This window comes from Rutidosis leptorrhynchoides, chromosome 10 (assembly GCF_046630445.1).
Source record: "Rutidosis leptorrhynchoides isolate AG116_Rl617_1_P2 chromosome 10, CSIRO_AGI_Rlap_v1, whole genome shotgun sequence".
NCBI classification, from domain to species: domain Eukaryota; kingdom Viridiplantae; phylum Streptophyta; class Magnoliopsida; order Asterales; family Asteraceae; genus Rutidosis; species Rutidosis leptorrhynchoides.
The window spans coordinates 312854590-312866407 of NC_092342.1; the positions used below are offsets into that span (position 1 = coordinate 312854590).

At 31.5% G+C, this 11818-nt stretch overlaps 1 protein-coding gene across 3 annotated transcripts; it reads left to right on the forward strand.

Annotated features, from left to right (window-relative positions):
• The first annotated feature begins 8404 nt into the window (after positions 1-8404).
• Positions 8405-11186, forward strand: LOC139871928 (putative ubiquitin-conjugating enzyme E2 38). Of its 3 annotated transcripts, none has more exons than XM_071859680.1 (8): positions 8405-8510; positions 8621-8744; positions 8873-8968; positions 9064-9405; positions 9497-9560; positions 9649-9788; positions 10172-10480; positions 10817-11186. In XM_071859680.1, the coding sequence occupies exons 1-8, from the start codon at positions 8473-8475 to the stop codon at positions 11087-11089; spliced, it is 1386 nt and encodes a 461-aa protein (XP_071715781.1). In that variant the 5' UTR covers positions 8405-8472; the 3' UTR covers positions 11090-11186. The 3 variants fall into 3 exon arrangements, with proteins under 3 accessions (XP_071715781.1, XP_071715783.1, XP_071715782.1); XM_071859682.1 differs by having other exon boundaries at positions 10172-10306; XM_071859681.1 differs by having other exon boundaries at positions 8408-8495.
• Positions 11187-11818: the final 632 nt, after the last annotated feature.

Genomic DNA, 11818 nt, shown 5'->3' on the forward strand with positions numbered 1-11818 from the left:
TATATATATATATATATATATAACAAGTTAAAATATATTTGTTAGAATAATATTATTACTTCCATTATTATTATTAATATAAATATTAATATCAGTATTAATAATATTATAATATAAATATTACTATAAGAATGATTAAAATTATTATTTAGTTGCCATTTAGATATTATTAACTAATATGATTAATACATGTATCATCTATTGATTATTAGTAATATTATTATTATTACTAGTATTATAATTATTATTATTATTACCATAGTTATATGTTTCATAATTATTTTTATCTAACATTATTATTATTATCATTTTTATAACTAATTTTATTCTTATTAATACTAGTATAATGTTGATAAAGATATTATTATTATTATTAAATTCTATTATTATTATTACTTGTATTCTTATTAAGAATTAATAATAATAACAGTTTTTATTAATAAATTTATATTATAAATTAATATTACAGAATTTAATATAATAGATATATAAATAATTGATATTTATAAATAAAAATAATTACAGATATATAAAGGTATATATATATATATATATATATATATATACACAGCTACAAATGCAAATCGATACCTTTCTGTTTCATGACATTGTCTAACCTTATTTGATTCTTGATTCTGTCTGTATAAGGGCCACAATGTCAATCTCAAATCAGAAAGAAAACAAATTCTGTTAGCCATCGGTTTTCAGCTTTTATTTTTTATTTTATTTAATTCTGTCCTTGATCAATTCCTGTCGATACCTCCTTTCATATTAAACCAACGATTTGTATCGTGTTTTTTTTATAAAACCATTCAACTTAACACTCACTTTATCAATTACAATTATTTATAGCTGTCATTAATTGAGAAATTAAACAGAAAAGATAGGAAGATGCCGGTATCTCTGTTCTTGGTATCTTTTAATCAAAAACTTGAAATAAAATCGTATTTCAAAATGTGTAATTACAATTGTGTTTGAAACCTTCTTCTAAAACTATCTGTAGAGTTTCATAGTCCAATTCATTCTATCGAATGTCAATTTTTGAGTCAAAGTTTATGTTACAAAAAGTCAACTCTGTGTTCATTCAAAAATTTGAAATCGTTTTGATGATTCTGTCGAAATTGAGGAATCATAAAGTTTCTATTGGTGATTTGAAACACTTTTCATGTTGTAAGTATAATGTAAAACAGTCTCTATACGCGAATTTGATTTTGGGTTTCAAAACAGGTTCAACGTGTTCTTCATATCTGCTACTATATTTTTTTTTCTTTTCTGATTAATTTAATTCAACAAAAAATGATTCTTCCTGTTAATTCAAGTCATAAATCAGATTAGGAAAATTAGTTATTATGAGTTGATTGGGTATTGGTCGATTCAGTGTGATGTAAAGAAGAAGAAAGGGTAACAGTTGTTAAGGGTTAAAAAAAAAATGGGTGTTGGATTAATCAAATAAAATGGGACAGAAGGATGGTTGGGAGGCTGTGTCAGTTATCGAGAGGTCTCGGGTTCAAGCCCGGCTTGTGGCAATTATTTTTTTTAAAGCGTCTTGGAGGTAGTAATTAATTTCAAAAATCATATTATTTATTATTAATGTTATTATTATTATTGTTATAATTATTATCATTAGTATTATCATTAGTTTGATTATTATTAGAATTATTATTATTATTAATATTGAAGTTATGATAATCATTATTATTAGTATTATTAACTATAGTTATTATTAATAAGTAAATTATTATTATTATTAACATTGATACATGTTATATCATTATCATTATTAAGTTAGTTATATTTATTAACTATATTAGTACCATCATTTAGTATTAGCATCACTAATATTATTATTTATAGTAATATTAATTGTGTTATTTTTGCTAGTAATAATATTAGGATTTCAAGAATACTAAACAGGTTAATTTATAATAAAATGTATTATGATAAAGATTAGGAGATTGAGTATAATTATATGAACACATGTAGATTATGATTATGAATACAAATTAATATTAAAAGAAACTATAGCCATTAGTTTATAAATTAAACACAAAAGTTATGATTATTATAACTATGAATATACAAATGATATAGGTTCGTGAATCCGAGGCCAACCCTGCATTATTCAGTTTCGTCATATGTATTTTTACTACAAAATATAGTATGGTGAGTTTCATTTGCTCCCTTTTTAAATGCTTTTGCAATATATATTTTTGGGACTGAGAATACATGCGCGGCTTTTATAAATGTTTTACGATATAGACACAAGTAATCGAAACTACATTCTATGGTTGGATTATCGAACCGAATATGCCACTTGTTGAACTTGGTAGCCTAAGAATTGGTGTTTATTATAATTGCCACCAATTGACGCGAATCCTAAAGATAGATCTATGGGCCTTGACAAGCCCCAGTCAGAGAATTTGAACTGCTTTAGTACTTTGATTTATCATGTCCGATGTGAGTCCCGGAATGATGGGGATATTCTATAAGCATCCTGTTAAGGTCTGTTACCAGGTGTTCAATCCATATGAATATATTTTAATTCGCGAGTTACGCGTGACAATATATGAGATCTTGTGGTCTATTAAAATGATGAAAATGAATAATTATGATAAACTAATGAACTCACCAACCTTTTGGTTGACACTTGAAAGCATGTTTATTCTCAGGTTTGAAAGAAATCTTCTGCTGTGCATTAGCTCATTTTAAGGATATTACTTGGAGTCAGTCATGGCATATTCCAAAAGGCGTTGCATTCGAGTCGTTGAGTTCATCAAGATTATTAATAAGTCAATTATAGTTGAATATATTATGAAATGGTATGCATGGCGTCAACTTTCAATGTAAAGAAAGTTTGTCTTTTAAAAACGAATGCAATGTTTGTAAAATGTATCATATAGGGGTCAAGTACCTCGCGATGTAACCAAATGTAATGTAATCGTTCAGATGGATTAGGACGGGTCACGAAAGAAACCATATTAGACGAATATTAGGGTTAACCCAACAGATATCAAAAAATGATTATACCCAAGCTTATTGAAAACGGAAGATTATTATACCCACCCGTGCTCTAAAACCTAAAAAATTATTATGTTAACATAAGTATGATTCTTAAATCGAACATGACATGCAATAGAAAACCTACCCGTTTACGATTTTAGATCCTGATGTTTTAGACGTTTAGCAATTACAGTTCAGAGATGTTATTCATTAAAACATGAAAATTGAAACAAAAGTATAAGAAAAACTAACCCGTAAGCGTTGTTAGTGTGATGACCCGGAAATTTCTGACCAAATTTAAACTTAATCTTTGTATGATTAACATTTCTGACACGAAAAGCAAAGTCTGTAAAACTGAATCTCAAAATTTTTGAACTACTTTTATATATTTAAATACCCTTCGGTTGTTTTCAACGATTCGCGAACAATTATATGTAAATAGATACATATATACTATAACTTGAAAAGGTAACAATGTATTAATTATTTGATACCGTACATTAAACTTATTGGTTTAAATATCTATTTGAATATATATGATAAGTTGGAATATTTATTATTAAAATTTATTTATAAATAACTTCCAATGTGTATTTAAAAACTGATTTATGTATATTAAAAAGATATATACATATATATAATTTCAAGTTATTTAGTAAACGATAGTAACATTCGTTTATTGATTCGATTGATATTTAGATAAGTTAACTAAAGCGTTTAAAATGAACCAGTAAAACACTAATTTGCTACAGTATTTTCAAATTGCTACAGTACCAAAAATGCTGCAGTGTTTTCGAAAATCACTATTTGCTACAGTGAATTGCTACAGTAAAAATTGAACTACTCTACAGTGAATTGCTACAGTAAAAATTGCTACAGTAAAATACTATTTCAAAATTAAAATGTACGTATTATATATATATATATATATATATATATATATATATATATATATATATATATATATATATATATATATTAGAAGTAAATGACCAAAATACTCGAAAGTTTAAGACATACTTTGAGTGGTATGGTTTAGGGATAATTTAAGACTATATTTTAACAAAGGTACGAGTCACGAAACGTAAAAAGCAAGTTTTCTAAGTGTACGAAAATACGTTCGAGAAACCGGAACCGGGACATAAGTTGAGTAACAACGTACGACTTATCAGAACGAAAATTACAAGTCAAATATGCACGGGAATAAAATATAATATATAATGAATTAATTTAAATTATATATATATATATATATTATATATTATTATATTATGTCGACAAGCTAGGAGTTAAAAATATGTGAGCTGGAAGAAGAGGCCATGCGATCGCATGGCCAGACAGCCTAAAATCCATGCGATCGCATGGAAGGAGAAATCAGGCCACACTATAAAAGCTCGACCACTTCCACTTCTGATTCAAATCATTTTTACTACGTATTATTATTATTATTATTATTATTATTATTATTATTATTATTATTATTATTATTATTATTATTTTTATTTTTATTATTATTATTATTATTATTATTAGTATTATTATTATTATTATTATTATTATTAAGATTAATATTATTATTAATCTTATTATTATTAGTATTATTAATTAGTATTATACATAAAATACTACGACGAGGTTATGAGCGTGTCACTTTCAATAATGAGTTTTACGAGCGGGATAGAGCTAAGAAAATTATGGGTTATTACTAAGGAGGTTATGGGTAATGTTCAAGAGTACTATTCGCAAGTCAAACCTAGTGTTTATCATCTCCGTTGCGTCTACGTACTTTCCTACAATATTGAATCTCAATATTGATACGTTGAGATCTACGATTATTTGATATTCCGAGTTTCGGTCACATTACGATGAACAACTTTATGTGCTGTTAAGGTGAGTTTCATTTGCTCCATTTTTAATTGCTTTTGCAATCTATATTTTTGGGCTGAGAATACATGCACTTTATTTTAAACGCAATGGATACAAGTACATACTAAATTCTACACTGAGTTTGAACCAAAAATCCCTTAGCTTTGGTAACTAGTAACTGCCAGTTATAAGAACTGGTGGGCGCGAGTAGTAGTATATGGATCCATAGGGCTTGATATCCCCGTCCGATCTAGAGCACTAGCCTTTTAACGGACGTATGCTATTTGAGAAGCGTACACGTTGGTTTGTGTGTATTATTAAGATGATTATACAAAGGGTACAAATTATATATACGTTAAGTTTAGTTACCAGGGTGCTCAATTTTGTAGAATATTTTGATTAACGTTTCTGGATGAAATAACTAAAATCTTGTGATCCACTTTTATATACAGATTATGCGAAACACTAAAACTATGAACTCACCAACCTTTGTGTTGACACTTGTTAGCATGTTTATTCTCAGGTTCCCTAGAAGTCTTCCGCTGTTTGCTTATATGTTAGACAAGCTATGTGCATGGAGTCATACATGGCATATTTTTCAAGGAAACGTTGCATTCACCAAATCATCACCATGTATCTTATTTTGACTGCATTGTTAACGGAAGTACTATTGTAAACTATTATTTACAGTGATTGTCTATATGTAGAAATCATCAGATGTCGAAAACCTTTGATTTAAATATTCATTTATGGTGTGCCTTTTCAAAAGAATGCAATGTTTACAAAACGTAACATATAGAGGTCAAATACCTCGCAATGAAATCAATGAATGACGTATTGTCCATATGGATTTGGAGCGATCGTCACAGTTAGCAACTGATTTTTTGGACTGATTTCTGAACCTGGCTTCTAGAGAAGGCGTCGATCGAAGGTAGGGTCTTCAATTTGTTTCGTTGGTGTAGGGATGAACTGTAAAAATAATTCGGTATTTACAGTCAATTAAAGCTTATTATCAAACTGTGAACATATGAAAAATCAGAATTCGATACTTACAGGGATTTTATGCTGAAGTGTTTGGACCCTTTGTGTGTTGCTTCGTGTTTATCATCTGTGTGATTAGGTAGGTTTCTGCATACAGATAACAACACAAAAATAATTATTGAGGAACACAGTATGTGCCGATCGTAGGTTTCAAGATTGATACACAACCCAATTGAAATTGATACAAATATATCATCACAATCGCTCAAGTGTATATGATCTAACAAAAATCATAAAAAGGTTAAGAAACATACATTAATGGCAACAACGCTAGGGTGACTTATCAACATTAACTGGAGCGTTTGGATAGAAGTGAATTTTATCATCTTCACTTGCTTCAAACAGGAAGAGTAGCTAGTTCTGCCCAACTTTGGTGAAGTTGATCTTGTTATCATCAAAAGGCTGCACCACCTTAACAACTTGGAACTCAGTTGCACGTTTTTTGAGGTGGCTACCCTCATTTAACTGAGCAACAAAACCATGTTCACATGGGATCACATGTAAAAGATTATGAATTGTATAAATAACTGACAATCAGCATAACTATATATTTTGTTAATAATATTTACAAAACACCATGAAGTGAAGAAACTGATATAAACCTTTGTTTCGCAGGAAGTAACATCATAGCGAAAAAGTCCTCTCTCCATTCGATCCTCCCACTGTTTTTTGGAGAAACAATTCTAGTCAAAACAAAATATCCAAATTTAATCCCAAAACAAAATTTATGATATTTTGTTATTACAATAATACAACATTCCAAATGGAATTACAAAAACCAATTAGGGTGACAAAAGATAATAAAGTCTGATATGAATTCCTTGAACAAAGCTATTTAGTAGATATGTATGCATTATGAAACTCACTTTGAGTGAGGCTTAAACTGCTGAACCCATTCCCCTTTGTAGCTGTATATTTTTTTTACCCATTCGAAGTATAGTACAACGTAAATTGATGGACGTATTCCCCTTCGTAGCTGCATATTTTTCTGACCTGTTCAACCTAAAGTACAACGTAAATTGATCAATTGTCGGACCCATTCGCCTTTGTAGCTGCATTTTTTTATCTGATGACTGAGTTTAAATACAGTACAACGCAAACAAATCAATTTTGGGTTGAAGTTGTCACCTCAGGTTAGTCAACGACGGAATGCAAATAGGTAAATAACTTGAAACAACATATAATGTTTAAGGTTTAAACCAGAATTTACCTCCAAACAACAATAAAAAATAATACTTTCAAGTAAAAAACAAAACAAAAAAAAAAAAAAAAACATCGCAAGAACATCAACCACAATAAACAAACACAACCTAAACACATCGCAAGAACATCATCATCATCGTCAAAAAAATCATTAGAAAATTACATACCTTATATGGAATCAGACATCTTCAACCTGTATTGAATTAAACTACTACTTTTTAAGATTATTAGAAATTAAATGATGAAATAGAATGAGATTGATTGGTGATGTTAGTCAATTATTTGGAGCCCAAATTGACAGATTGATTTTAGATAATCTCGATTGGAGAAATCAATAAATATCTATGAAAAACCCGATGGAAGCCTTAAATCAAAGAAACTCACCCGTTGGATGTATGTTCTTGGAGAGAAAGCATTTTGTTTCAGACTGGAAATTAGGGTTGCTGATAATGGGGTGAAGGGTGTAAATGTCGTGAACCCTATTCAGATCCAATCGTCCCGTAATTTTAATCCAAGGGGTATTATGAGAAGTCTTGTGTGAGTGCAAATAATTATAAGGTTATAGGTTGATCCAATGGTTATAAAGTAAGGGCAATGGAGGTCATTTTTTGATCTAAGGGTCCAAATTCAATAATGCTAAAAAAGTATATCTCAATTTTTCTTTTCTTTTAATGTATAGTACTAGAAATTAAATGATGAAATAGAATGAGATTGATTGGTGATGGTAGTCAATTATTTGGAGCCCAAATTGACAGATTGATTTTAGATAATCTCAATTGGAGAAATCAATAAATATCTATGAAAAACCCGATGGAAGCCTTAAATCAAAGAAACTCACCCGTTGGATGTATGTTCTTGGAGAGAAAGCATTTTGTTTCAGACTGGAAATTAGGGTTGCTGATAATGGGGTGAAGGGTGTAAATGCCGTGACCCCTATTCAGATCCAATCGTCTCGTAATTTTAATCCAAGGGGTATTATGGGAAGTCTTGTGTGAGTGCAAATAATTATAAGGTTATAGGTTGATCTAATGGTTATAAAGTAAGTGCAATGGAGGTCATTTTTTTGATCTAAGGGTCCAAATTAAATAATGTTAATGTATAGTATAGATATAGATATAGATATAGATAGATATAGATAGAGGTATAGATAGATTGTGTTCATCTCTGTTTAAGCTGTTACAACTAGTCACGTGCTTAGCACATTTAAATGAACCCACGTGCTTGTCACGAGCTATTCAATTTGAAGTCAACAAGTCCTAATAAGAATTCAAAATGCTCATATCAATACCCCGCTAGAGTTTAGGGCTTTTTTGTTTTCATTCACATTCTGCTGATTTTAATCCGGTTTGATTGTGTCCATCAATGGATTCTACTGCAATTGCAAAGTACACCCCTCAGAAGTACACTATTTTTTTTTTTCTGCTATCAATTGTGTATATCGTGTTATATACCGTGTGGAACTTTGGATATGAAATTTGATGTATATTTGTGTTTTTTGATTTTCGTATAGGAAGAGAGTGTTTACGGGGAGTAGTAGTTCACCGTGTATGGATCCTGATGTGATTGAAATTGCTCCACCATCCGCTGATGAGATTTCCAAATTCAAATCAAAGTCTAAGACTAAACGAAAACAGGTATTTAATCAAATCAATGCTATGGTTGCTTTATTGTTTGTTTTTTCGTTTTTTAATTCTGTAGCACTCGTGTTGTATATGTTATCAACCCATTGATTATTATTTAATATGTGGCTTAATGTTCCCAGATTTCTTCTTATGAAATAATTGATGTTGACATGGATGAAGACTGTAGTGATGTAGTTTTTATTGATGCAAGGGTTGAGTGTAATTCAAAGAGGAAGGTATACATTTCTCCATTTCCTGGTCCATGTTTTAATGTGTTACCTAATAATTTTGTTATTGGAGCAGCGTACTCATAGACATTTTTTGTTTCTAGCGTTCTATGGGCATCTCCTTGGGTCCTAGTAGTGCATCACAATCTAATTCAAAGGCCATGGTTAACTCTGCATCAACAGTCCAGCCAAATGGAGTTGACCCACCTTCTCGGAGAAGGTCCACCAATAAAGGTGTTACAATAACAAGCAATGTTAAAACAGTTGTAGCACAAAACATGAACCCTAGCTATAATAATGGTTCAAGTATAGTTGGAAGTTCTTCTAGAATGGCTAGGCCTGATAATGATGATGTTTTGATAACGTACGAGTGTTTTAACAAGTTTGATACTGTCGTGGACTACTCTGATCATTTTTATTCGAAGGAAAACTCAGCAATGAAGCAGGTAAGCCTGCATTATCATAAATATATTGTTAAACGACATTCTTTAATGTTCATTTATATTATTTCATGCACATACTTTTCGCATGTTTCAGCCACCAAAAAAATGGGCTAAAAGAATCCAGAAAGAGTGGAGGATTCTTGAGAACGACTTGCCTGGTATGCCTCACATATTGAACCGTTCATAACACATTAAAAAAACTAATACTACGTATATGCTAAGATTTGTCATGTTTTTTTTCTGCAGACACAATATTTGTGAGAGTTTATGAATCAAGAATGGATATATTACGAGCTGCAATTATTGGAGCAGAGGGGACACCGTATCACGATGGGCTTTTCTTTTTTGATGTGTATTTCCCAAGTGACTACCCAAATAGCCCACCTGTAAGTCCTCTTATATTATTTAGAGAAAATTGTGCGGTTGGTCCCTGTGGTTTACATGAAATGGGATGTTTGGTCCCTGAACTTCATTTTCGGGGTTGTTGGTCCCTGTGATTTTCAAAACACGTATGGTTGGTCCCTGACAGGGACCAACTACACAAGTTTTGAACTTTCATTTTCGGGGTTGTTGGTCCCTGACAGGGACCAACCACACGTGTTTTGAAAATCACAGGGACCAACAACCCCGAAAATGAAGTTCAGGGACCAAACACCCCATTTCATGTAAACTACAGGGACCAACCACACAATTTTCTCAATTATTTACTTGATTGATTTTAATGAATAATACTTGTTAACTTTATGTGCTATATTTATTTTTATTTCAGCTTGTGAAGTATTGCTCTGGCGGTCTTCATATAAATCCAAATCTGTACGACGACGGCTATGTTTGCCTTAGCCTTTTGAGCACGTGGGATGGCAGTCAGCAGAGCTGGATCCCTGGGACTTCGACAATGCTCCAGGTTTTGGTTTCTATACAGGGTTTGGTTTTAAACACAAGGCCATATTTTAATGAACCCGGTTTTGCACATTCTATTGGCACTGCACATGGTGAACGCCGATCCTTGGAATACAATGAGGATACCCTTATTTCATCGCTTAAAACGATGGTGTATACCATGAACAAGCCACCCAAGGTAACTTTTAGATTTTATAAGTGGGATAATTGCTGGGTCGGGCATGTTGGGTAATGGCATTACACAAATAATTTTGATTTTTAAGCTCCATTTTCTAGGGTTGTGTCAGTACCAGTCGCCTCCAAACATTTTATATTTTATAGTGTTAAAATTTGTTAATCCACAACAGGTCTTTTATTTATATGTTTTGATATGACCTGTGGTGACCCAATTATAAGTAACTTAGGTTCTAATTGCCACGTCCCATAAGTTTGCTTCCTTATATGACCTTTAAGGTTTTGAGTTCTTTTGGGCTATTTCATTATTGCTATAGTTTATGTTCTTTTTATAATACAGAACTTTGAGGAGTTGGTGGTTGGACATTTTCGCAATCGTGTTGGTGATATTTTAATGGCGTGTAAAGCGTACATGGAAGGTGTGCAAGTGGGGTGTTTTGTGAGAGGAGGTGTACAACATGTTGATGAGGGTGACAATAGATCATGTTCAACTTTCTTCAAGAACGATATCTCGTCATACATAAAGACACTTATATCTGCATTTAAAAAGATTGGAGCTAAAACATCAAGCAGAAAAGAAATTTCTCGAAAGGCAAATGCTATTGGATTTTGATAGAGTGCAGTTTTATTTTCTAACTTGTAAGCATGAAATGGAGGGTTAACCAGACGAACCTTTTATGTACTGTAATAATTGGAACACCTTGCATAAATGGGCCAAATGTTCTTCTTAAGACCTACTACCATGTATATCATTTAGATAAACCACAACAAAATCGTCAAGATAAGGTCGCAATATATCATTCGTAAGTCTCATAAATGTTGTCGGTGCATTACAAAGTCCAAATGGCATTACATGCCATTCGTATAACCCTTGTTGGGTTTTGAATGCCATCTTCCACGTGTCTTCTTTGCGGACCTGAACTTGATAGTAAAATGACTTTAAGTCGAGTTTTGTGAAGACGGTAGCATGCTTCAGTTGGTCCAACAAATCGTCAATGCGAGGAATAGAGTATCAATTTTTAACAGTTATCTTATTAAGAGCCTAATAATCAATACACATCCTCCATCCCCTGTCTTTCTTTGGAACGAGTATAACGGGTGACCCACGTGGCCAGCAGCTTGCTTTGATCACCCCCAGATTCAGCAGCTCCTCAACTTGCCTCTTTATCTCTTCGTTTTCTAAGGAAGATGTAATGACCCGGAATTTTCCGACCAAATTATACTTATGAGATTAATATTTACATAAATTAAACCATACCAACATGATAAGCAATCCAAATTGTTGAGACTTGTGTTTTTGAAAAGAGTTTTACACAACATTTGACCGTCCAATATGACCGAT

Coding starts and splice junctions, on each gene's coding strand:
- LOC139871928 (XM_071859680.1), top strand. CDS start 8,473: ATGGATTCTACTGCAATTGCAAAGTACACCCCTCAGAA. Junction 9,406..9,496: donor AAAACTCAGCAATGAAGCAG/GTAAGCCTGCAT, acceptor CGCATGTTTCAG/CCACCAAAAAAATGGGCTAA. Junction 10,481..10,816: donor CCATGAACAAGCCACCCAAG/GTAACTTTTAGA, acceptor TTTATAATACAG/AACTTTGAGGAGTTGGTGGT.